Consider the following 24030-nt stretch of genomic DNA (forward strand, 5'->3'; position numbering starts at 1 on the left):
TGGGGGCGTCTCTACGGCATCGCTCATAATTAAATGGTGGATTTGGGACGTTAAACCCCACATATCAATCAATCAATATCCGCTTTAACAAGTCACCAGTTTGTGCCGACGACCTGTACGAGTAGTGGGATGTGATTACTTTCAGTGTTCACAGAATTTCGGCATCGGTGACGACGTTGTGGGAGTTTCAGGCGCTGCTAAGATTGGTCACTTGGGATGGAGATGAGGTAGTGCACCGCTCAATTGAGCTTGCCATCAGGTAGGTCTGCATAGAGTTTTCAGGTGCCATTTTCACAATTCCGCTCTGCTTGGTGCTTTTTGCATGTCTTTTGAGAGCAAATTCATCCAAAGAATTGGCGTCGAAGCTCTTTTTGCACAATGTGCGTTTTGTACGGTGGGGGTCCGATACATCCGGCGCAATCCAACGCTTATAATTATAGTTACTGAACCAGGCACTCTGGAACTTGCATTTCCCAGGCATTATTGCAAATTGTGACACCTCCATGCACGATCATGCAATCACAAAGTGCACAGCAACCAACAACTGCAAAAGAAAACACGACCGGAGCACGAGCAAGCACGGACAAGCTACACAGCCTACAATGTGGCCAACAGGTGGCTAAGGCTGGGATACTGAGGTGGCTGAGGCTAGGGAGTGTGTGCTGTACTTTTTTTTTTTGCAAGTTGCCCAGGAATACCACTAAGCGATGCCAAAGAAAACCTTTTAAGCACTAGTAAAGTCTACAGCGTAACCGCATTCTTGCAACTTCTTTTTCGGAGCTAAAAATTCTGTAGCCTCATTGTTGCCATCAACTTATGGCTTCTCGCCAACCGAAGCCAAAGCAAGCCAGATTAAAAAGAAACGACGCTGAGGGTGCGCGCATGCCTTCATGTTGCACTGGCGGTTTGACCGTGTCTGACTTCGCGCAATTACGGTGTCGCGGAACGCGATAAGCAATGATGTTTGCCCGGCACCAAACTCAACTGCTGTGAATTCCGAGTTGTACAATTGTACCCTGTGAAAATTCCCAATATTCAAGGGTTTTCAAGGACCAAAAACCAGGACTTTCAAGGCTTGGAAAAGGAATTTTTCAATTTCAAGGGTTTTCAAGGATTTCAAGTACCTGTGCGCGCCCTGTCACATAAACATTTTTTTGAACCAAGGAAACATAGAGATGATTGCCAGGTGACGACGGCCACTTCACGAAAAGTTCGTTTTCGTGAATTCATGATCATGCTAACAGTGATGCAAGCTATATATCAGAAATATCTCTTTAATTAGCACAATCTGAAGTAATGAAGAGATAGCCCACTTGATCATTTCAAATTTCGGGCAATCTAAGTTAGTATTTTTAAATAATCGAGGAAAATTCTATATTTATGAAACTTGCTCACTTTTGGGGTACGATTTCTGTTTCTGTGAACTTCATAGCTAGATCATGTTTACCGCACTGATAGTACCTAATCGGGTTAATTATAATCTGCATTTTCATTTGTCTAGTGTTTTTCAGAAGAGTTAGAAAAACCCGCTCTCAATTTTGTTCGAACATTTTGAAACTGCGCTATCATATTCTCGAAAAACATGTTGCATCAATTTAATGGGAACACACTTACAAATTTTCAAACATTGTGTTTTCATAGCGTCTAGCAGAAGTCACATTTCTTGAGGAATGAAAATACAATAACGCACTTTTTTGCTCCGATTTTACAAAATAACAGTAGAGAGGTATTTGCGACGAGTAAAGAGTGTTCCTTAAAAAATATTTTTTTCTCGAATGAAACCCAATTTGAGTAGTTCGCTGCGTATCTTGTGTTTGCTACCAAAGCGTCTAAAGGGAGCCCCTCCAGGCATGCCCTCCTTTTGTTCTTGTTGTTCAGCTAGAACAACGTTTGTATCTTAGATCCCAGGCAAAAATCTTTTCCAAGTGGAACCACTTGAAGTGGATTATTGAACCTGGATTTGAAGTGGAACCACTTGACAAGTGGAACCACTTCAAATGGTTCCACTTGTCAAGTGGTTCCACTTCAAATCCAGGTTCCACTTCAAGTGGTTCCACTTGGCAAGTGGTTCCACTTCAAATCCCGGTTAAATAATCCACTTCAAGCGGTCCCACTTGGCAAGTGGGACCACCTGTCTATATCTACTTGTCAAGTGGTCACAGGAACCGCTTGAGCACTTCAGTGAAAACTGTAAACAGATATTAGTTTTAATAATTTATTACTTTACATGAGTGGTATACTTCAAGCATTTAGTTTTCTTTCTTCTTGTTGCGCCGGATGTCCTGTATTTTCTGCGACAAAATTGTCGACAAGTTATCCACTGTTTCTTTAACAGGAACACCCTTGCACGAGCCCCAATGTGTCACAGTGTCTGCAAAAAAAAAAAAAAGACAGAAATTAAAACAGGCATGGGAGTCGCATAATTATTTACAGCACAAATCTACCACACCCTTACCAATAATCAAAGCAACCTTGTCTGGGCTCAGCTGTTTCCGCACTACCGCAGTAGGATTTTTGTAATCCTTGGGGGCTAGCTTCCCCCCATAGCTGCGTTCTGCCAATCCTTCACGGCCCCATATGGCTTGGGCCATGTCCTTTACCACAAGGGAAGGTTTCTTGTGGCCCAATATTTTCTCGGCTTGCTGGCTCCCGATGACTAGACCATTTTTCACATGATACTGCAAGTCAAAGCAAGCTGATTAGAAAAGAAATGAAGAGAGCACAGCGATCCACTTACCTTGCCACCACCAATTTCTGTGAATGGAACATCGGTGGCCTTTGAGTCAGCTGCCGATGAAAAATAATAAGTGAAGTTGAGAATTACATCAAAATGATAGCCTTGACACAATGATATTCAAAGCTTTTGAGCTTCTACCTGTGGGCAGTGGCTCTCCAGAAGGCTTGCATTGGCTCTGCAGGCTTCCTGTAGATGTGTCGACACATGATGCCAGCGACGTTGCTGTGGGAGCTGGGTGTGATTTCTCAGCTTGAACTTCTCTGCGCTCAGTCTCCGGAAAATCTGTACACAGTAGAGAAAAAGTAGAAGCAAAACAATTTACTGAGGCTGTTATCAAGATACAACTCTTTATTATCTAGTGAAAAGGCTGAAGGTTTAGCTTTTTGACCAGCAAGAAAGTTTCATAACATTAACATTCATGCAGGTGAGCATACTTCACCTGCAGGGGACTGCTGTGTCTGCTGTGCTTTCTTAGGAGGCGGGGCACTTTCGCTTGCCAGTGTTCCTCGAAGCTGCGAGGCACTTTTGCTAGTAAGTGTCTCTCGAGGCTGCCAGACATTTCCCCCTTGTAGCATTTCTACAACTGAAAAGATAAAAAAAAATTATAAAGATTTGCCAGTAATACTATGAATCAATATAAAAGCCTATAAAGTAAGGTGTTGCACTATCAGCTTCAAATTAAAAGTGAACAGTGGAAAGCATTAGAAATGATAGTCATCCAGTCAGCACCGTTGACAGATGCGCAATGCTCCAGTTTGGTAGCACTGTGCATTTCCATAGTGATGACAGGGCAGCACGCACTGTGCCACTGCTCATGCTTTGCACAGTTTGCATTTCATTCGATGCTGATAGTACATGCCACAACAATCTGAGAAAAGTGTGCATTTGGATAAATTAGTGTTAATGACCCATTCGACATAATCATTTCATCAGATGTACAGGGCTAGAAGAAAGCCTGAAATAATTAGTTGTTGGGGTCTAACATCCCCAAACCACTATATGATTATGAGGACCGCCGTAGTGGAGGGCTCAGGTAATTTAGACCACCTGGGGTTCTTTAATGTGCACCTATCTAAGCAAACATGCTTCAATCATTTTCGCCTCCATGAAAAATGCGGCCCCCAAGGCTGAGATTCAATCCCGTGACCTGCGGGTGAGCGGCAGAGTGCCTTATCCACTAGACCACTGTGACAGGTTGCATTCTACACTGAACAAAACCATGACAATGCAGTTTGTCGCAAATGATACCTACACTACTTAAACACATAATTGCGGACGTGCAAAGAAAATTGGTACTTATCTTTCAAATCATCAATACATCGCTGCACATGGCAAAATAAATATTATGTAACTCGGCCTAAACTTTACCGTGCAAGCAAGGGCTGTTTCATAACTGAATTTAAATGGCTATACTCAAGGCGAGTTGTATCACTGTGTAGATTTAATTACAAACCGTTCATGTTTATGGGTGTGCGGTGTCAAAAAAAAAGTTATATAAATCAAAGTAAACAAAAGCTAGGAAGACACTGATTTGTTTGACAAATTATTCAGTTAATATTGCGTTATCTGCTCCTGACATATATTTATACAGCAACATACATTATCTTGCACTTTGACATCAGCTAAACCTGTCCGGTAATGACCTTTTTGACGTCACATTTCACGATACTCTGTGGAAATTCAGGTAACACACACCACTGAAACCTTTTAGATTCTACCAAAGCCACATTTGACAACAAAGATATAGCAATCTAACAAACTGCGGTACACTTACTCATTGAAAGCTTGCAATCCATACTGTCCAATCTTTCATTCATGGCAGCAACTGTCTGTCTCAGTTCATTCCGCTCCCTCAGCGCTTTTTCGTAAGGCTCCTGCCAAGTATATTTCTTCAATTTTTTCTGGTTATGGCCGGTGATCTCGTGCCTTTTTGAAGATGACTGAGTACAACGAATAGTAAGGAGTTGAAAAAGATTGAATAAATTCGAGAAGTGTACATTTTAATGCTTACTTGAGACTCTCGGGCAGCTTTATTTTTTTCTAGCGCACTTGAGGCATGCTGACTCAGTATGCTCTCATAAGCAGCGCTTTTGGATGCTGCCTGACTTTGTTTGAGTTTTTTGTGTGCCTGCAGAAAGAAATGAAAACAAATAAGCAATGTTCGACTGAAACATGGCAAACGTTTAGAGCACTTAGTGTAGTACCTCTTTTGCAGTCAGTGTGCTGTTTGCTGCTGGCTGCTGTAAGTCGAGGTCGATAAGCTCTTCTTCATGCTCAATGTCTGAAGCATTTATTACAGGCCGCGGAAGACGCTTGTTGCTTCTTTGCTTATGCAACTCTTCTTCCGAGTCTGTTATGCACAAATATAAAGTCAAAATGCGTCAATATTACCCAGGTGAAAATCTGTAACTGGGAATCTAACTGGTTTCAACTGGTCCCAGTTGAACTGGTTTAAGGAACACTTTTCCAGTTGGGAATTTTTCCCAGTTGGGAATCTATTCCCAGTTGGGAATCTATTCCCAGTTGGCAACTGGGACCAGTTGGGAACCTATTCCCAGTTGGCAACTGGGACCAGTTGAGAATGCATTCCCAGTTGACAACTGGGACCAGTTAGAACGCATTCCCAGTTGAGATGTTCTTAACTTTGAACGTGCAAATGAGCATTCTAAGCACATGAAAGACTCCAAAGGACTTATGTTGAGTGTATATGAGACGATTCTATTTATTAATGCAGAAAAAACATTGCACAGCCCTAGTCTTTGGTCTTCGTTGGGTTATCTATGGATTGAATGCATTTCGCAGTACATTTACTGTGGAGGTTTTCGTCGCTCTGCCTTGATGCAATCCTGAATTTTTTCAGTTAGTATGCTGGTCAAGTTTCGGGCTGCAATGGACGAGTCGGCGCCTGTCACATGCGACCAATGGTTGAGTGTTTCTGTAAAAGAACAGGTGACATGTTACGTGCACTTCTCAGGATAGATTTAGCACATATACACAGCAGACCAACCTTCCAGAACCGCGACCTTTTCAGGTGTCAGCGCAGGCTTTGCAACCTCGCCGAGGTTCCTTCTTCCTGGAGCTACGCCACCTTTAACACTGCGTGACGCTAGCCCTTTCTGGGACCATATGGCTTGTGCCGTTTCCTTCACCACCAGCCTTGCCTTCTTGTGAGACAGAATTCTTTTTGCCTGAATAGGCGTCAGGCAGATGCCCTTTTGAAGATGAAACTGTAAATATCAAGGAAGAGAGCGATGCAACATCTTGTTCCTGTAATTATTATTGGCTGACAAAGAAGTTCAACTTAGCAGGCGTACAAATATTGAATAGCAAAAATTTTATTATTACAAGTTTTTGTGCAATATAATTTTTTTCTGAATGTGGTAATGAGCATGGTTTCTTTTTTTGTTTACTTGACTTGTGAAACAGGTTGTGTGGGGAAGGGGGGGGGGCAGCCTTGCATCACTGCAGTTTATTGTATGCTTACCAGCTGGTGAGCACCGGACTATGTAAGAGATTTGAAATGCTCCTTGGCTTTGCCACCGCACGCTATCGGATATTCACGTGAGAGAGGAGGCATTTTCGCGCCACTTTGGCAAAAAGACAGCAGCGGTCTAGATACAGGTACTTTAAACAATATTTTTGGTAGCCCTGTATTTAATTTTTTGTTAGCAGACATACACACCAGATGTCAACCTATATATGATGATTAATGCATACTACAATTTAGGGCATATGTAATTATTACATGTTCCATAATGTAGGTGTTGCCGACTTTCAGTATTTGAGAATTTGAAGAGCACATATTCAATTCACGAATTAAAATATTCGCAGGGCCACTATTCGATTTGTATTCGGATATGCACATGCTTTTGCCACCTCATATAGTGTTTCTAAATGTCCAAATTATCTGTGGTATTGGTAATATATCTAGCTACCGAAATTGACAAGGGCAAGTATACAAGCCACCTGTACTTTCTAGAAGCTAAAATGTAACATGTACTGCAGAAGATTTCACAAACTTACCAACAACTGCTGCTGTTTTGCACCACTGTCATTGGCAACATGCCAAGTAGCTGCACATCGTTATTGTGGAGGCACCTCTGAGCTGTTCGGCAGGCAGTTTGTTTCACACGGCTTATAATAATATCATGGGTTTCATGTCCCAAAATCACATGATTATACGGGATGTCAATGTGAAGGGATCTGCAAATTTTGAATATAGTGTGTTCTGTCCTCAATAGGAGTATTATATTAGAAAAGAGGCTGTGTGCACAAAGATAATAGTAAATCATGGTCACTAAGATTACAAATGAGTGCTGTAACTAAATCAGTGCTGTGAAGCTAGATGTAAGTATAATGTAATGAAGTGACAATTAGTTGGGATGCAATCACTCAATTTACTGAATGTAAACACATTTAATTCAAGCTACCATAGTTGCTGGTGTGAACATATAACATGCTACAATTTATGTTGGCATCTACAGTATAGATTTGAAATTATTTACTTTTTGACCATTTGCATCAATCATGTTCAAAGAATGCAACATTATGCTAATTTCATTGTGTGCTTGAACTTCACAGGTAAAGTGCAAAATATATACTCACAGAGCCATCTTCTAAATATGAAAAACATTTCCCTGAAAAAAGATGTTGCAAATTTGTGAAACATGGAAATTCAGTAGTTTCCTACAATAGAAGCACACAAGTAAAAAAGCCTACTTGGACTAGGCAGGTCATCAGATTCTTTTGCTGCACATGCTGGAAACACAAGGAGCAAAGCTAAATGTTTACACAAATACTACACATAAGCCTGTAACTCACCAGTCATCGAAGTGGGAGGTTCCTCTATGAAGTCTGCATAAATATTTTGCATTGTTATAATTACACGTAAGCAATACAATAGAAATAAACCTAAAGCCTTACCATCAATGGCACTTCGTGAGTGTAGACTGCCAGCATCTGGTGTGAAAAAGCCAAAATTTAGATCTCACAGGAATAGACAAACATCCTCCAACTTACTCGGTGACCCAGGCACAGTCTCTTGAATGGACTTTACTGCATTTTTTTGCAATTTTAAAATCAGTTACAAAGGCTGTATTGAGAAAATAATCTAGCCTCTTGCAATTTTTGGCATGCATCATTTTACTTCATTTATGCATGCAAAAAAATCAGATCTGTGTGCATAGTACACCAATTTACAAAACTTGCTAATTTTATATTTAATACTATTGCACATACAATTCATGCAGTGATGGAAGCAATACATGAACATCCTGGTTACTTGTGTGTTTCATTGTGTCAAATGTCATTTGCTAAGGAAGTGCAACATTGCATTTCCTAGCAAGTCTCAAGGCAAAAGTCATCAAACATGCATGATCCTTTGAATTCTTTCCCAGCAGGAACAAGCTTTGTTGACTCACTGGACTGCAAATAGTATACTGCAAAGTGCTTTAAGTAAATCTGAAAAATAATTAGTGATTATGAAGTAACCGATTATGCATCTTGATCCATTACATGAGAAGGGAATACTGCTTTAAGTACTCTAGCTCAAGAAGTGCTCTTATGCTATATGCTACAGATGATTGTCAATTCTATGTAGTATGAAACTAATAACACTAAATTTAATAACAAAAATGAATATGCACCTAGGTTGCTTGTGGCCTTTGCTGTCTCCTTTCTAGCTTGTACAGTGCAGCTCTCAACGTCAGCCTCTTTGCTGTGCTGCAGGTCTTCAACTGTCAAAATATTCAAGAAATGCTCACTAGCTATGAAATTAACAGGTTGTCATCAACATATAAAAAAACTTTCTCATTTTAAGAACTAAAATCAATATATAATTATTGTACTTACACCTCAGAAATTTTGAGTTTAACAGCACCTGCTGTGAGCTAACTTGTTCTTGCAAGAAGATGTTGTCTTGCCGCAGCTCCTTGCATCTCTTTTTCCAAAATTTGGTTTTTTTCTTCTCTTCTGTTACTTCTGAGCTGGACACGAGAGAGTCATCCGAGCTTGATGATGAACTCAGTCGCGTTTTTCGCTGCGTAAACATTTTTTTTTTTTTTGCTTCACTGAAGCTTTTTCACAGTGAAAAGAAGAAAAGAAGTTTAAGGAAATCGGGTATTATATAGTTAATACACGCTCACAGTTTGTTCCGAGTTCTGTCGGAGAGCGTGGCTCATCTGCTTTTTCAAGATCTGCTCGTACCGGTCTTTTTTTGCTGCAGTTCGGTTGACAGCTGTTTTTTTCATTCTTGCAGCCTGCAAATTTTGGATTAGACATACTCCCAATATCTTAAAATAATTCGCACTTCCTTAATAGATTCGAAAAAAAAGAGAAACACCTAAAAAAAAAAAGATTTGCGAATGAACAAGTGCGCACTTACAGTGGCCTTCTTGGTCACAGCTCCTTCAACGTCCGAGCCTTCCTCAACTGCAATTTTAGGGATCGGAATTCTTTTTGGCGATTCCCGAGCTTCTTTCTCTGTGGCTGAAAGTGCAAGTGTGGATATTAGACTAACGCGTAGATCAGGGTAGATGGATGCACTTACCGCCAAGTCGAAGTATCTGGGCTTTATATTCACCCGTGTCGTCACCGTTTGCTTCATCCTCCCAGTGAACGACATACACTGCCTTGCCATCGAAATCCGTCTCGTGCTTCGGATGAAAATCATGGATATCCTCCACTCGCACAACATATCTACGAGTGTCATGTGCATGGTCACTATCTAGAAAGCGAACTAGCGCGAACATTATATCGAACCAAATATGACAGTCAACGGGCTCAGCGCGCACGTGGGTAACGCGGGCCTGACACAAAGTGGATTGTACTCAGCTTGGCCCGGCTTCGCTCAGCTCAACCAACCAAGCCAAAACTGCTTGGCCTGGCCTGAATTTAAACGCGTACAAATTCATAAATAACGTTGTTAAAGAAACGGCCTATATATAAATAAAAAACCTGTAACGTTCGGTGCTAGAAATGCAAATAAAAATATATTACCTATTATTCACTTCATTGCTAAGCCGTTACAAAGCCGACTGAATCCAGATCTCAAGTCGTTTGCATGGCGTTTGCGCTTTCGTGGATCGAAAGATTTCCACTCAAGCGCACGCTAATACATATCGATTTGTATTTTTTTTATTAGACTGAAGGCATTTTACCACAGTTCGAAGTGTACATTCTGTACCGCTAACATGTCCCGGACGCCTAAACGACGGAAGTTATATCTAGAGCCATCCTTCGATGGGAAAGAGCTGCCCAGATCAACGCGGTACAGGGCGTCTCGCCTCGCGACTGACACTAGCCAAGTGGAAAACGTGATGTCTGATGGTAATGCTGCTGCAGATGAACCTGCTGATAATTCGCCAGTTCGCGTCTGGGCAAACGATGAAGTCGACGAGTGCGAAGAGTCGGGACCGAGCGACGATGAGGAAGCCCTGGCAGAGAACGCAAAGGAGGATGATCGTGAAACTGATGGCTCCTTTGACTCCGATTTATCTGCTGAAGACATCGTGACCCTAGTCATGGACTTTGCTGTTAACTTTGGCCTGGCGTGGACACAGGTAGAACACCTGATGAAACTAGTCAGTTTTTTAATGAAAAGAAAGGATCTCCCTGACACGAAGTTTCTGTTTAAGAAATTTGCGGGAGTCTCCACTGATAGCATGGGCTTTCATTTCTATTGTCCCAACTGCATTTGCCTTCTCGGCGAATGTGACGGGGACCTTAAGAAAAGAAAAGAATTCAATGCAACATGTACACAATGCCAACAGTTGTACAGTGGAGATACCCTTACTGCGCAAGGAAGTTTTTTTGTGACCCTTCCCATGGGGCAACAGATTTCTTCAATTCTTTCGTCTCAAGATACTTCCAGGTCACTTAAAAACTCTTTAAATGCACTTGCACATCGTTCACACGCCGCCTCTATGACAGACTTTACAGACGGAAGTTTGTATCTGCACCAAAGAAAAGAACTGGGTCTTGGCGCTATGGACATCACATTGACCATAAACTCGGATGGTAGTCCTGTGTTCAACTCATCCAAGTTTTCGATATGGCCCGTGCAGACGACAATTAATGAGTTGCCGCCCGGATTGCGTTTGAAAAATGTTACTGTTGCTACACTGTGGTATGGACAGTGCCACCCAGACATGACATTGGTGTTGGAGGCATTCACGAAGCAAATGGACTCGCTTACCAGGAGTGGTATCGAGTGGACATGTGATGGAGAGACCTTTCAATCAAAAGTGAGCCACTTCTATTTCATTGCGTAGTCTCCTCCTAGCAAACTTAGATGCATATTGTGTCCTTCCGCAATATTCCTTAACCAAAAACTAAAAAAAGAAACAGCAAAAGAGAAGGCAAATGAAAACTTACTACTGTAGTGATACTAGTTTTTTTTGGCTTCATGAAAAAGCTTTCATTTTAGTCTAATTTAACTGCTATATAACGCTTTAAAAACTGAGCAATGCACGAAATATTCTTGACTTTTGGTGAAGTGCCTGATTTAACTATAATTCTTTTAAAATTATGTTACAACAAATAATGGTACTGCTTTAAAAATACATATTGTCAACACACAAGCATTTGAGCCAAGTTTAATACCACTGTCGCACAGCCACTTGAACTCACAATTGTGCCAGATTCAGATTGACATTCTACACCACGATTAGCCTCATTCTACTGCTTGCACAAAGTAGGCAATCGGGACCGAGAAATCTTATCCCGACCAGACTTGAGTATGATTGAATTTGAAAACCAATATAGCACTGTCCCATTTCTTCATTAAAACTATATTCTTTTTGTTACATTACAGGTCTATTGTTTCGCTGCTGTAGCCGATGCTCCAGCCAGGGCTCTGATGCAGAACACAGTCCAGTATAATGGATACTTTGGGTGTGGCTGGTGTTTGCACCCTGGCAAATGCATTGAAGGTAAGCAAACTGACTTGTGTACAAAAATATCTGACAGACTACATCCTGGATATCAGCTTCACAATCACTATTTTGTTACTGAAATTTGGTTTGTGCATTATTATTACATCCTACTTAATTTTATTTTCACGCATTCTTTTCTTAAAGTATTTTTGTCACACTAAAAGTTAACGTGCATTCAAGACATGCTAGCCTTCTTCTTTACTTTACAAACTTCTAGAAAGCTTCATGTGGCCTTCACATCTGTATGCATTATTACAGCAGTTAGGAGTACCTGACATTTGCAGGAATATTATTACCAGTTAGAAAAATCTAGTATTCATTGCTGCAAAGGTTTTTTTGCCCACCCTCCCGAGTTTTGTATTTAATTTGTTTCTATCATTTTTATTTTGCAGGAACAGTCAAGTACCCTATAAGCGCTGAAGCTCCACCCGACAGGACTAAAGAAGGGATGATGCAAGACATGGCTGAAGTGCACAGGACTGGTGTTAATGTGCGAGGAGTTAAAGGGCCTTCCCCATTAATTAATTTGGTGGGGTTTGACATTGTGTGGGGCTTCACGCCTGATTATATGCATGGGGTTTTACTTGGTGTCACACGCCAGTTTATGGAGCTGTGGATGTCTGGTGTAGGCGCTCCATATTATATAGGGTCGCCACAGTTGATTAGGATGGTTGACGAAAGGCTTTGTGCCATTAAGCCTCCTCAATGCATCACGCGCCTGCCAAGATCTGTTGAACTGAGAAAGTTTTGGAAGGCAAGCGAGTGGCAACAGTGGCTGTTGTATTACAGCCTTGTTTGTGTTCACAGAATCTTGCCTGGCAAGTACCACAAACACTTTAGCTTGCTGGTGAAAGCTGTATACCTCCTACTTGGAGATACTGTCTCAGCCAAAGACATCAGGGATAGTACTGAGTGTCTTGTGCAATTTGTTATTCAAGTCCAAGTTCTCTACTCTAAGAAGGAAATGACTTCGAATGTACACTTGTTGTTGCACCTTGCAAAAAGTGTTACAATGCAAGGGCCACTCTGGGCACACTCTTGCTTTGTCTTTGAGGCGGGCTTAGGAAAGATTAAAAAGCTCGTCACTTCCGCTAAAGGAGTGCCTCACCAAGTGATGAGCAGAGTGCTTATGGCCAGCAAAGTTGGCGCACACAATGCAGCCGCTAGTGAGCAAGTTAAGAATTTCTTGTGCTCTGATTTGTGCAACAAAGAAGAGTCGCTGGCCCTTTTGGGAAAACCAAGAGCTGTCAGTGAGTCCATTCATAGAATTATTGAAGCGCAAGTCCCACACCAAATCACAGGGCCTGTTGAGGAATATGATAGAGTTCGCATCTCTGGACGCATGTTCCACAGCGAACAATATCAAAGGCCTCAAAAAACTAACTGCACAGCTGTACGACTGCGAGACAATATGCATGCTAAGATCCAGCATATTGTGTCAGTTAGCTGCAGTGACAGAAAAAGGATTTATTTTGTGTCTAACAGCTATGTTAGTTCTCTGTGTTTCGGCACAACACACATTTCATGTGTTCAGAAGTGGGTGGCACAGAATGTCGTCGAAGTGGACAGGCAGGCAGCTCCATGCCTGTGGATTGACTGGAACGAAAGGCAATTTTTTTGTAATCTTGCCAATCGTTTCCCATAAAAAGATTACCTGATTTTTGTTTGCATTTAGCTTTTTGGAAAATTTTAAAGGTGTCATGTTATACTTTTTATGATAAGTGTGAACGCACTCGGAGTTGCATGTAACTGACATGCTACACATTTAACTACTGCCTTGCTCATGCCATGCCAGCATGTCCAACATTCCCTATTATTTTAGGTTGTTCTTATAAGAATGTGGGCTCAACTCGGTTCTTATGGGGACCATTTCAAAGGCACTTGCACATTTTCCAGGCGAACCCAATGATTAAATTCACTACTACTGTTCTCAAAATAGTACTCAAGCAATCCCTTTTGCTTGTATTATTATATGGGTTTAATCGTGTAACCTTTGGTTATGTTCCTTTGGATGAATGTACTTGTATGAATAAACCTTTCGTGCTGTTCAGCCACATGGAATAAGTCACAAGCCATTTGCTTCTAATATAGTTGTGTCTGCAGCATGTCGGCAGTAGTCTCAGTTGGGATAACTGTCGGCACTACCCCACATTTAGTTGTTGCACGGAAGTAACCGCTGTACTGCACACAAGACTATTATGCTCCAACAAGATGATAATATTAATACTCGGGCGTCAATCAGGCCGTGATGGATGTAAAAAGATTGACAACAGCTGTTTGATATTAGTTCAATGTAATTATGCTAAAGCGTACGACTGAGTGCACTGTGTTGCTCAATTTCGATATGAAATATTTCACAATAATAGGATTTTCAAAAATACGAGATTAAGTAAAACTGTTCAGATTATTCTAATATCGAGGTAAACAATGTAAAGAGGCTGACATCTAAAGAAGAAAAAATAATTCATTTATAAACCACAACTCACCATTTGCAAGATGACAGTTACTCATTGTAATCTATTCTAATACTGGTCCTTTAAAGTACTACTAGGCTGGTAATACAGTACCCTACAATGAGTAGGACAAAAAACCTATGGATAAAACCAATTCCTTCAAGTGCAGCAGTGTGTCACATACATCTAGTTCAATTTTTTTCTGTTCTTTCACTGTAACGATTCATAAAACCAAAAAAAACTGGCAGCATTTCTATTTAGGGCACAACTTGGACCATTTTCTTCCAATTGAATTGCTTATGGTTTTCAGCTGGGCACTGCTTCCAGTTCAAGGGCATGCTCATGAAATTCCTGTGGTCCCTGTGGGTGGCCAGTTGAGTTGGGACATGTTGGTAACTGGAATCAACTGGGACCAGTTGCTAACTGGAACCAGTTTCAACTGGGACCAATTAGTTCCCAACTGGGACCAGTTGCTAACTGGGACCACTTGCAACTGGAATCAACTGGTACCAGTTAGTTCCCAACTGGGACCAGTTGCTAACTGGAACCAGTTGCAACTGGCATCAACTGGGACCAGTTAGTTCCCAACTGGGACCAGTTGCTAACTGGAACCAGTTGCAACTGGCATCAACTGGGACCAGTTAGTTCCCAACTGGGACCAGTTGATACCAGTTAATACCAGTTGAAACCAGTTAGATTCCCAGTTACAGATTTTCACTAGGGTAGATTGGAAAAGCTGCAGGCGATGTTTAACATGGGCACACACACATACACTCAAAGAAAGGTAAGAGTAAAGTGGGCTCCTTTTTGTCCCACAACAATAATTGTCGTCTTGCGTCATTCTTGTTGCATTATCGCCGCGCGCCCAGCACTCTACGGTCACGAACGGCGCGCGTTGTCAGCGTGACGTATATCGTTACTGGCAGGAAAGAGGGCAGTGCCGCGTTTTCAAGAAAGGCAGCGCAAGCAGGCCAGATGAAGATTATTTCTACTTCTTTAGTGTGTGCTTAACATCAGTTCTGCACCACTGAGAAAAGCAAATTTGTTCAGCATAGGTATTACATTTAACACAAAGGCAACAAGCTAGAGCATCGAAATTTCTGCATGGTATATATGTGTTGGTTAATACCGTGCGGCCAGCAAAAGCTGTTTAGCAAATATGATGACTCCCAACAGTAATCCCTCAAGCAGAGAAGCATAACAATTACGAATAGCATTATTTGTAGACCACACGACTATAAGCAAGTGGGAGCATATGCTCCTCGATTGCTCATGTGATATATCAAACAATGTGATATGTGCGATGCGTTTGGCATGACGCTACTTATGGTGTCAAACCGCAATAAATTGCTAGCTTCATTTACTTACCTGCCAGCAGCAGGATTCTACAGGTGTACGATCCTGTAATATCCGGGTCTTCGTCGATCCAGAGTGTGGTATACACTTTGGTTTTGTTAAAATCGTCCTTGTTTACCGGGTGGAAGCCCTTGATATTGTGGACGGGTACTACGTACTCTTTCTGATCAAAGCTATTTAAAAACCGCACTAATGCGTACATATTGCTCACACGTACGCCGTGTTATGGCTGTGCACCACGAGAAAAACGTGCCTGAGTCGTTAGCACTACACTGACTACACACAACGACAGTAACAACGGACGAAGGCATGCACGGTCACAGGGCACGGGCAGGTGTATAGTGTACCAGATTAGTACACTATAGGCAGGTGTACAGTGGTTCTATGCTTCGGCCATGGCTTGGCTAAAAACGAAGCCAATAACTCGGCCGCTAAATAAACGTTTTGTACGTCAAAACAACAGGCGTTGGTCAAAATATCAATTGCCATTATTTTACTCAAATAAACAAAACACATAAAACAGTATCTTGTAAGCATTTATAATAACTACTTTGATATTTGAAGAAGTCAGTAAGCCAGGATTGAATAACTCTGATGGTAAGCCAGTCTCAACTGTTTGTACAGTCAAGCCGCGCCAAGCCATGCCATGAAGCATGTGAATGTCAGACGTCTTTTGTCACATGTGCGTCGACGTCGTAAACAACGTTTGATTGCCTATTAACTGTCTTATTATTCGTTCTTCATTTGAACCTCTTTGGACCACTTTAGCGTGCCCATCAGAAGCAAGCTGTGACAGGCGTGATGAGCACGAGTAAAAATAACCGCAAGCGATATCTAGAACCCGATGCGTGGAATGATCGTTTGCCGAAATCTACGCATTATGAAGTAAGAAAGAATGCTACCGCGCGTTCAACACCGCCTGCTATGGACGTCGGTTCAGAACATGTGGTCACAAGTGCGTCTGAATCCTCGGACGATGATGAAGCATCCGTGTCAGTCGAGGACATTGGACGAGAAAACAACATCGTAGGAGAAGAGTCGGCTGGCGACTGCGACACCGACGATGAATTGTCAGATCAACTCTCAAATGCGACGGAGCCGTCTGATGCTCTGCCAAGCTCCAACTTCTTTCGGTTGGAGTTTGCGCGCCCGCTTGGCAACGCAAACACCTTGTCTGTAGGGGATGCCCTCGTGCTTGTAATGGACTTCGCAATTAAGCATGGTTTGTCGTGGACTGCCATTGAAGACCTGTTAAAATTATGTAATAATATTTTAGGAACGAATCTGCTTCCAAACAGCAAGTACCTGTTCAGAAAGTTCACTGCAACTTCACCACAAGATATGAAGTTCTACTTTTACTGCCCGTTTTGCAATCGGCTGCTGGCCAAGACAGGTGGTAGCTTAAGTGAACGCAATAGTCTGACTGGTATGTGCTGTGGAAAGGGCTACACCGGCCGGAAGTTGACAGCAGATGGCTCCTTTTTTGTTGGCTTGCCATTAAAAAAGCAAATTTCATCCGTGCTCGCTGATGATGGTTTGAGAGAAGACCTTTACAAATCATTAAATGAAAAAAAAGACACAGAAAATGCTAGTGTGTCAGATGTGACTGATGGTGCCTTCTATCTGACCCAGCGAAAAAAGCTTGGTTGCCAGAAAGATGACATCACATTAACTGTCAGTGCAGATGGAAGCCCTGTATTTAAATCAACTAACTACTCCATTTGGCCTGTACATCTGACTGTGAATGAGCTTCCACCACACAGACGGTGGAGCAACATCATTTGTGCGCTCTTGTGGTATGGTACCAAACATCCAGACATGACATTAGTTCTCGAGGCATTCGCCGAACAAATGAACGAACTCTCTACTGAAGGAATCTGCTGGAATGTGAATGGTCGACAAGTGCATTCAAAGGTATCCTGTGTCTCCTTAAAATATTGCACCTATTCAGTTTTGTTTTACTCACGCAGTTACATAGATGTAGTGCTAGGAATGCAAATGACAGCCTTCTCGAACTTTCTAGGTGTACTGCATAACTGCTGTTGCTGATGCACCAGCCCGGGCTTCCATGCAGAACGTCCTACAGTTCAATGGCTATTATGGCTGTTCCTGGTGCCTACATCCTGGAGAATTCATTGAAGGTATAATAATATCTACCTTTTTGCTGGTTATATGTGTTTATGAGTGTCACCTGTTATTTGTGTTCTGCCAAAGCTACATAAGTCTCGTCTTAACTTCTGCAGGATGTGTGAAGTACCCTGTTGGTTCAACTTTTGAAGACAGGACTGCAGCTAGCATGTTGACTGACATGCAAATGGCAGCGAAAATGAAGCGCTCTATCAAAGGGGTGAAGGGGCCATCACCTCTCCTCAACGTTCCTGGATTTGACATTGTCTGGAGCTTTCGCCCTGATTACATGCATGCTGTGTTGCTTGGAGTTGTACGCCAAGTCACAGAACTGTGGTTTTCAGACACAGGAAGGGCATGTTATATTGGGTCTCCTCGGACATTAAGGGAAGCAGATGAGCGTCTCCTAAGCCAGAGACCTCCAGTGTGCTTTAATAGAACACCGAGATCTCTTAAGCTTCGAAAGTATTGGAAGGCATCTGAGTGGGAGTCTTGGCTCCTCTTCTACAGCCTTCCATGTCTGAAAGGCATCCTGCCAGCTCAGTTTCTGGAGCACTTTGCTCTCCTGGTGTCTTCAGTGTATACCCTGTTAAAGAGTCATGTGACATCACAAGAAATTGACGACTGTACATTAGAAATAACAAAGTTTGTTGTCATGACCGAATGTAATTATGAGAAAGCACAGATGACTTCTAATATGCACACACTGCTGCATTTGCCAAAGAGTGTGCTACTGCATGGACCACTTTGGGCTATCTCATGCTTCGAATTCGAAAGCAACATGGGTAACCTAGTAAGACTTGTGTCTTCATCAAACGGTATCCCTTTTCAAATCTTGTCACGAATTCTTCTAATGAGCAATTTTAATCAGCTTCTATCTATGGCATCAGAAGAAGTTAAGGAACTTTGTTTGCACACAAAAAAAAAGTGCATGGGAGTAAAACTGCTTGGAAAACCACAGGTGCCTTCACATGACCTAATGGAATTCGTAAATGGCAAAATCACTGGTGTGCAAAGGATTGAAGAGCATAGTCGCATCTGTGTTAATGGATGCATCATGCATACTGATAATTACAATCCAGGGTCAAGAAAAAGAGACTCAACTGCAGGGAAATTAGGAGATGACTATGTGAAAATAGAGAATATATTCAATGTCTGTAAAGTCGATGGAAGCTCTGAGATTTTCATTGTCTCTCACAATTACCAAGTGAAGAGTTTTGAAGGAGTAAGCCACCTAAAAGTAGCACGCAAATGTGCTTCAAAAGCTATTCATTCAATTTCAAGGTCTCTTCGTCCATGCATATACCTTAATTTGAATGGGACAATGTTTTTTGCGGAGTTGTGCAATCGCTATGGATCATTTTAGTGAAACAGTGATGATTCTCATTCTATCTTATGTTCACTCCCAATCATCTAAATTTTATCCATGTTACTTTTGCTGCTTATTCTGTAGAGTCCACATTTTCTCACTGTTCACTGTTAGCTCACTGTTAGTCTTTCCTAAACCTCTTTTTTTAGCTGTTTCGATGCTGTGAACTTCTTTTACAGCTGTCTCTACGACATTCAAGTTGTAGTTCCTCACACATCTGTCTGACTTCCTTTTTATCGATCAACCTCGTCAGCTCAACCAGTGTTTTTTTTTTTTTTCAGATCTTGAGTTGGTCATGTCACGTGCTTCTCTTTGCTTTTTCAATCATTTGTGGTTTTTGAGCTTTCAGTTCTTGCCTTAGTGCTTTACCTCCAACTTCAAGTGCTGCTTCAGAAACCATTATTGTTACAATTTTATTCATTCCCTCAATGTTGATATTTTCTTGTCTTAAAGCACTGTATTTCTATCGAAGCATTGTATTTTACCTAATCTCTATTTTTACTCTGACTTTATTAGGGTTGGCCGTTCTGGCAACTTGCTTAGCTGAAAGTGGTACATTTGCTTAAAGTGACAGTCTGAATTTCTGAGAAACCTCATTTTGGCAATTTTTTCAGAATGTGTAGCACAATGCTCTGTTAAATCCACTTTTCTTTCTTCACATTTACACTACAGCTACTTTTAATAACATCCCCTAACTTTCCTTTTCCTAATAACATCCCCTAAATTTCTGACCGCATACACTAATCAACTTTCATGTGACAGGGCACATCGAATAATTTTAAGTTTTTGCTACCGGATGTGCTACAGGTCATTTTTTGCAATCTTTATTAACGAAATAAAGGCATAAATTCACTTCTCATGAGAAAAACAGGGTTGGTTTGAGTCACTATGAGGATCATTCTTTCCATTCGTGCAGTAACCTCATTTCATGTTCTGGGCAGTTGTTGGTCCCTATGAAGGTTGTCACTTATGTGTAGACATAAGTTCAACTGTTTATTATTTTGCTTAATGGAGTACTAGGCTTAAAGCCTCATAAGTACCAATTTCACATATATTTATGCTATTACTTGGGTAAATTGTGTATGTATTTATTTACGTCTGTCCCTTTTTACGTTTGTTCCTTTTCCTTAATTATAGAAGCATAACTGAACCAAATATTAAACTGCTTGGCACAAAGTGGAACCTGTTATGGTACAAACTAGTAGTACTGTCTTAATATTCACTTGAAAACTTGTGAGACATATCACTTATTAGAAGCTGTTTCATAGCAAGTGAAACTTGAATGCATGAAGAATCAATTCAGCACATTACACTATAAGTAGCAAGGAAGCAGGACTACTTGTGAGACAACTTTGAATGTTTGAATGTTTATTTTCATATTCTATGTACATATTCTATGTACAGATAACAAACACTTGTTGGACCTATAGCCAAAGGCTAGTGGAAGGTCCAAATAAAGAATACATATAAAGATTTCCTAGCAAAGCAGCGAGAAGAGAAAAGAAAAAACTGTGGTAATTTTCCAGTATACAAAATATTCAAGATTATTTGAAAATCCATAGTAAATCAATTCAACCAACAAGGAATATACATTACAGTACCAAAGAACAAAGTATACGGGCTACATACAGATGCAATGAGAAGATACAGTGCCATTGATCAAGAAACTATGTCGTACAAAAATCTATACATTTGAATCAGTAAGCAATAAGATGACTATAGGTGACCTGTAAAATACGTACCCTATGAGAACATAGAGATATGGCCATATGTTACCTAATAATACACACTATCGCGTGTCAGTAATTGCATAGAAAGAGCAGTAACCAAATAAGTATAAAATTCACTACCTTGAACCATACTAACAACATTTCCATAATTTACTGTGTCTGTAACAAAGAAAGAAAATATTGTTTCAAGGCTTTAGGGAACTTTATGGCAATGGAACCTGTTGTGTCTCCGCTCAAAGCAAGAGGGACCATTTGACAGCAAGTGGTCTCTCTTGTGGTCTGTCAATGGAATCCACTTGCTCTGAAGTGGCACCACTTGGCAGCAAGTGGGACCTCTTGAGAGACCACTTGACAGCAAGTGGGGCCATTTAAGGGACCACTTGGCAGCAAGTGGTACCACTTGAGAGACCACTTGACAGCAAGTGGGACCACTTGAGAGACCACTTGGCAGCAAGTGGGGCCACTTAAAGGACCACTTGGCAGCAAGTGGGACCACTTGAGAGACCACTTGACAGCAAGTGGGACCACTTGAGAGACCACTTGACAGCAAGTGGGACCACTTGAGAGACCACTTGACAGCAAGTGGAACCACTTTAAAGACCACTTGGCAGCAAGTGGAACCACTTGAAATCCCACTTCAAATTTTCGCCTGGGATACTAATCAGTCTGCTGTCCTAATGTGCACGATTTGCCTTTGTAATTGTGTAAGAAAGAAAGTATTTGCGATATATAATTTGCATCGCTGTTGGTATACCCACTTTTCGTAAAATGGCAATCGTCAGCCAATGATGCTTCTCGATTTTACCTTTGTTTGCAAAATTGTTTGTTTTGAAAATAAAATGTGATTTTTAACTGTTCCGTCGTACAGGCATAATATAAAAAAATACTTGAGGAAAATCTGAAATAACAATACGAAAATTTCTATCTTCCATGGAATCGACATTTAAGTAACTGTGAGTGCATTTATAGATTTTCTGATTCTGCCAAGTGATACATTGCTTATTGTGACCTGACCAGGTGGCATACCCTTCCTTTTTATCCATCGTTGCAATTCAAGAGACCATTTCACCGAAACGTGATAGTAGCCCCATCACAGTCAGCACACAGCAAGTATTAGTCATAAAGCACTGTTCAAATGACTAGGGACGAGTGCTCCTTTGGAAAGTATAACACCGAGGAAGATTCTTTTCAGCATTTTGTAGGCTTTTTTTTGTGTCAACCTTGGTTGTCTTAGATCACCACGCAACATTCCAGCCTCCTACCATAATCTAACGAAATTAGAGGGATTCAGCACTATAAAAAGGTCGACTGTGCATCTAGCCTATACTGTAGTGAATAAAGAATGCATTAGAAGCTCACAAAAGCAAGGGACAGCTCGCTGTGAAAGTAGTGCACCTTTCGACACCGACAATAAGTGAAACAACATCGATTGTGGGATAGTGTAAATGGAATATATATTGGGACTACTGAAGCACATAAGGACCTGAACAAAATGCAAGCATGACAGAAGATTTAAAAATGCTAAGAAAACATGCACAATCTGAAACATGATGAAGCCGCATACTTCAAATACACTAAAATTGAACAGGACATTTCAATTTTGCACCTATGGCTGTCACACTAGTTTTTGAAGTTTTCTTTTTGCAGCTGATTTCAATGTCTTAGCTTTGCTTAACTCTCTGTTCTTGAATTTCAGGAACCACAGTATCCTGATTCGTACATATGTTTGCAGGAACAATTTATGGCAGTCTCCACGGCAGAATGGCCCTTCAGGGATCTCCAGGGTCAGGTCAAGAAGTGTGCGAGATACTCCTACAAGGTGTGCGAGATACTCCTACAAGGTGTGCAACAGCAAAAATTTGCAATTAATGAGACTTCCAGTTTATGAAAAAAAAAAAAAGACATGCTGCCTGAGTTGGCACAGTGAGATGTCGTAGTGGCTTGCCCTCTATCTCCACAGTACGAAATATCGTGTATACCTGACTCTGTAAGGACAGTTCTTGGCTCCTATCCTTCAGCAGTACTGTACACTTCTCACACGCCTTTTTCTTTAGGAAAGTGTGTACCAAATAGCCCGACACATAACAAACTACAGTAATCCCTCGTTAACTCGAAGCCATCAAATCCGGAGAAAATTTCGAGATAGGCGGTATTTCGAGTTAAGCAAAACGCCGAAAATGTTCGCCCAGGTCACTGTAAAAGAAAAGCCAGTGCTGCTAGGAAAAGCTCTACTGCACAAAACAGCTACCGTAGTAAAGGCACAAGAATTCGGAGGGGAAAAAAATTTATTACCGAGGACCAAAAAATTGCGTGATGCTCGCCTGTTTCGCTTTAGCGTTTGGTCCGAGAAAGGTGTTCTCCAGTTGCTCAACACATCGCATGAGCCGTTGGTCGCCACCGCTGCATTCGACCTTGTTGCGGAGCAAGCACAGCATGTTACGTGTTTCTGTCGTCGTAGGCACTTCTCGAGGCTCTTCCTCATCTGCATGGTCATCTGCGTCGTTCACGGCCATCTCAACCCCCGCAGGGGCGCCTGCGCAGGTAGGCGTTTGGTGTGTAGCGACACCACGGACCCGAGCTAACGGGGGAGTTTCTACTCCCTCCCACGCCTAGCCGTGCGTGGCTTTGCCGTGTCCGGGGAAAAGGGGATCCTGGGGGTTGAGCCGACGCTGGGTGATTGGACCTTTAAGGCCCCCCGGCAGAGGCAACACACCCCTTTGGCCCCGGCTTCACGTAGATGGCACCCCTGGGCTGACCCACCCAGGGGAAATCGGCAGTCGCCTTTTCCTATGTCTCTCTTCCTACATCTTAGTCTTTTCTCGTCTTTAAATCTATCCTGTCTTCTTCTCTCTTCCATTTACTTCCGATTTTTCCTGGCGGCAAGGGTTAACCTTGTGTAATTACTCAACCTTGTGTAGTTATATATGGTTATAGTGGCAATGTACGGCTGGCGTCTGCAGCCTTATGCTATTAAGTGCTTCAGCGTCCCCTGGTTGGACTCCATGGTGGGTGGTCGCCATTGCTGCCGAAAAAAAAAAAAACTACACCACTATGGGAACACCTGCATTTCCCCGTCTACTAGATCGTCCTCCGCCTAAGAGGGGACGTACCGATGACATCTCAATTTTCAGCCAACCCAGACAATGTTTCCCCAAATTCCATGTTGTGCACAGCGAAAACCCAACAAAACAAGCCAGAGTCATATCTCCATTTCTTGTTGCTAAATCTCTGACTGAGGTCTTTGGCCCAGGATACAAGGTTACAAAAATGGCTAGCGGAGAGCTTCTCCTTGAGCTGCCGGAAAAACACCACTATGAAAAAATTG

The 24030-nt window shown here is 41.7% G+C and overlaps 4 protein-coding genes across 12 annotated transcripts; 2 read left to right on the forward strand and 2 right to left on the reverse strand.

Moving 5' to 3' along the window:
* Positions 1 to 2201: 2201 nt before the first annotated feature.
* On the reverse strand, positions 2202 to 5114 carry LOC142765591 (uncharacterized). Its single transcript, XM_075866807.1, has 8 exons — positions 4942 to 5114; positions 4749 to 4865; positions 4512 to 4677; positions 3177 to 3320; positions 2876 to 3019; positions 2738 to 2787; positions 2456 to 2678; positions 2202 to 2371 (listed from the first exon to the last, which is right to left on the reverse strand). The coding sequence occupies exons 3-8, from the start codon at positions 4552 to 4554 to the stop codon at positions 2250 to 2252; spliced, it is 726 nt and encodes a 241-aa protein (XP_075722922.1). The 5' UTR covers positions 4555 to 4677; positions 4749 to 4865; positions 4942 to 5114; the 3' UTR covers positions 2202 to 2249.
* Positions 5115 to 5429: 315 nt separating this feature from the next.
* LOC142765589 (uncharacterized) lies at positions 5430 to 9566 on the reverse strand. 8 transcript variants are annotated; one of them, XM_075866802.1, is made up of 12 exons: positions 9285 to 9486; positions 9120 to 9223; positions 8881 to 8994; positions 8588 to 8774; positions 8383 to 8472; positions 7757 to 7792; positions 7661 to 7696; positions 7559 to 7591; positions 7457 to 7495; positions 7343 to 7374; positions 5745 to 5964; positions 5430 to 5672 (listed from the first exon to the last, which is right to left on the reverse strand). In XM_075866802.1, exons 1-12 carry the CDS (start codon positions 9484 to 9486, stop codon positions 5545 to 5547), a joined length of 1221 nt encoding a protein of 406 aa, XP_075722917.1. In that variant the 3' UTR covers positions 5430 to 5544. The 8 variants fall into 8 exon arrangements, with proteins under 8 accessions (XP_075722917.1, XP_075722918.1, XP_075722919.1 ...); XM_075866803.1 differs by lacking the exon at positions 7757 to 7792 and having other exon boundaries at positions 9285 to 9566; XM_075866804.1 differs by lacking the exon at positions 7457 to 7495.
* Positions 9567 to 9927: 361 nt separating this feature from the next.
* LOC119170815 (uncharacterized) lies at positions 9928 to 13734 on the forward strand. Its single transcript, XM_037422079.2, has 3 exons — positions 9928 to 10980; positions 11550 to 11667; positions 12063 to 13734. Exons 1-3 carry the CDS (start codon positions 9928 to 9930, stop codon positions 13313 to 13315), a joined length of 2424 nt encoding a protein of 807 aa, XP_037277976.1. The 3' UTR covers positions 13316 to 13734.
* A 1152-nt stretch (positions 13735 to 14886) lies between these two features.
* On the forward strand, positions 14887 to 20173 carry LOC142765588 (uncharacterized). 2 transcript variants are annotated; one of them, XM_075866797.1, is made up of 3 exons: positions 15253 to 17393; positions 17503 to 17620; positions 17723 to 20173. In XM_075866797.1, exons 1-3 carry the CDS (start codon positions 16281 to 16283, stop codon positions 18970 to 18972), a joined length of 2481 nt encoding a protein of 826 aa, XP_075722912.1. In that variant the 5' UTR covers positions 15253 to 16280; the 3' UTR covers positions 18973 to 20173. The 2 variants fall into 2 exon arrangements, with proteins under 2 accessions (XP_075722913.1, XP_075722912.1); XM_075866798.1 differs by having other exon boundaries at positions 14887 to 17620; positions 17723 to 18062.
* The last annotated feature ends 3857 nt before the right edge of the window (positions 20174 to 24030 follow it).

The sequence above is a fragment of the Rhipicephalus microplus genome, chromosome 6 (assembly GCF_043290135.1).
Source record: "Rhipicephalus microplus isolate Deutch F79 chromosome 6, USDA_Rmic, whole genome shotgun sequence".
Taxonomy (NCBI): domain Eukaryota; kingdom Metazoa; phylum Arthropoda; class Arachnida; order Ixodida; family Ixodidae; genus Rhipicephalus; species Rhipicephalus microplus.

Excerpts from the sequence above, each read along its gene's own strand:
- LOC142765588 (XM_075866797.1), top strand. The coding sequence starts at position 16,281 with ATGAGCACGAGTAAAAATAACCGCAAGCGATATCTAGAACCCGATGCG. Across the intron at positions 17,394-17,502 it reads GTCGACAAGTGCATTCAAAG|GTGTACTGCATAACTGCTGT; the intron begins GTATCCTGTGTC and ends CGAACTTTCTAG. Across the intron at positions 17,621-17,722 it reads TCCTGGAGAATTCATTGAAG|GATGTGTGAAGTACCCTGTT; the intron begins GTATAATAATAT and ends TAACTTCTGCAG.
- LOC119170815 (XM_037422079.2), top strand. The coding sequence starts at position 9,928 with ATGTCCCGGACGCCTAAACGACGGAAGTTATATCTAGAGCCATCCTTC. Across the intron at positions 10,981-11,549 it reads GAGAGACCTTTCAATCAAAA|GTCTATTGTTTCGCTGCTGT; the intron begins GTGAGCCACTTC and ends GTTACATTACAG. Across the intron at positions 11,668-12,062 it reads CCCTGGCAAATGCATTGAAG|GAACAGTCAAGTACCCTATA; the intron begins GTAAGCAAACTG and ends TTTATTTTGCAG.
- LOC142765589 (XM_075866799.1), bottom strand. The coding sequence starts at position 9,486 with ATGTTCGCGCTAGTTCGCTTTCTAGATAGTGACCATGCACATGACACT. Across the intron at positions 7,697-7,756 it reads GACTGTGCCTGGGTCACCGA|ATGCTGGCAGTCTACACTCA; the intron begins GTAAGTTGGAGG and ends TTTTCACACCAG. Across the intron at positions 7,496-7,558 it reads ACCTCCCACTTCGATGACTG|CATGTGCAGCAAAAGAATCT; the intron begins GTGAGTTACAGG and ends TTGTGTTTCCAG.
- LOC142765591 (XM_075866807.1), bottom strand. The coding sequence starts at position 4,554 with ATGAATGAAAGATTGGACAGTATGGATTGCAAGCTTTCAATGA. Across the intron at positions 3,020-3,176 it reads GACACAGCAGTCCCCTGCAG|ATTTTCCGGAGACTGAGCGC; the intron begins GTGAAGTATGCT and ends TACTGTGTACAG. Across the intron at positions 2,679-2,737 it reads CAGAAATTGGTGGTGGCAAG|TATCATGTGAAAAATGGTCT; the intron begins GTAAGTGGATCG and ends TTTGACTTGCAG.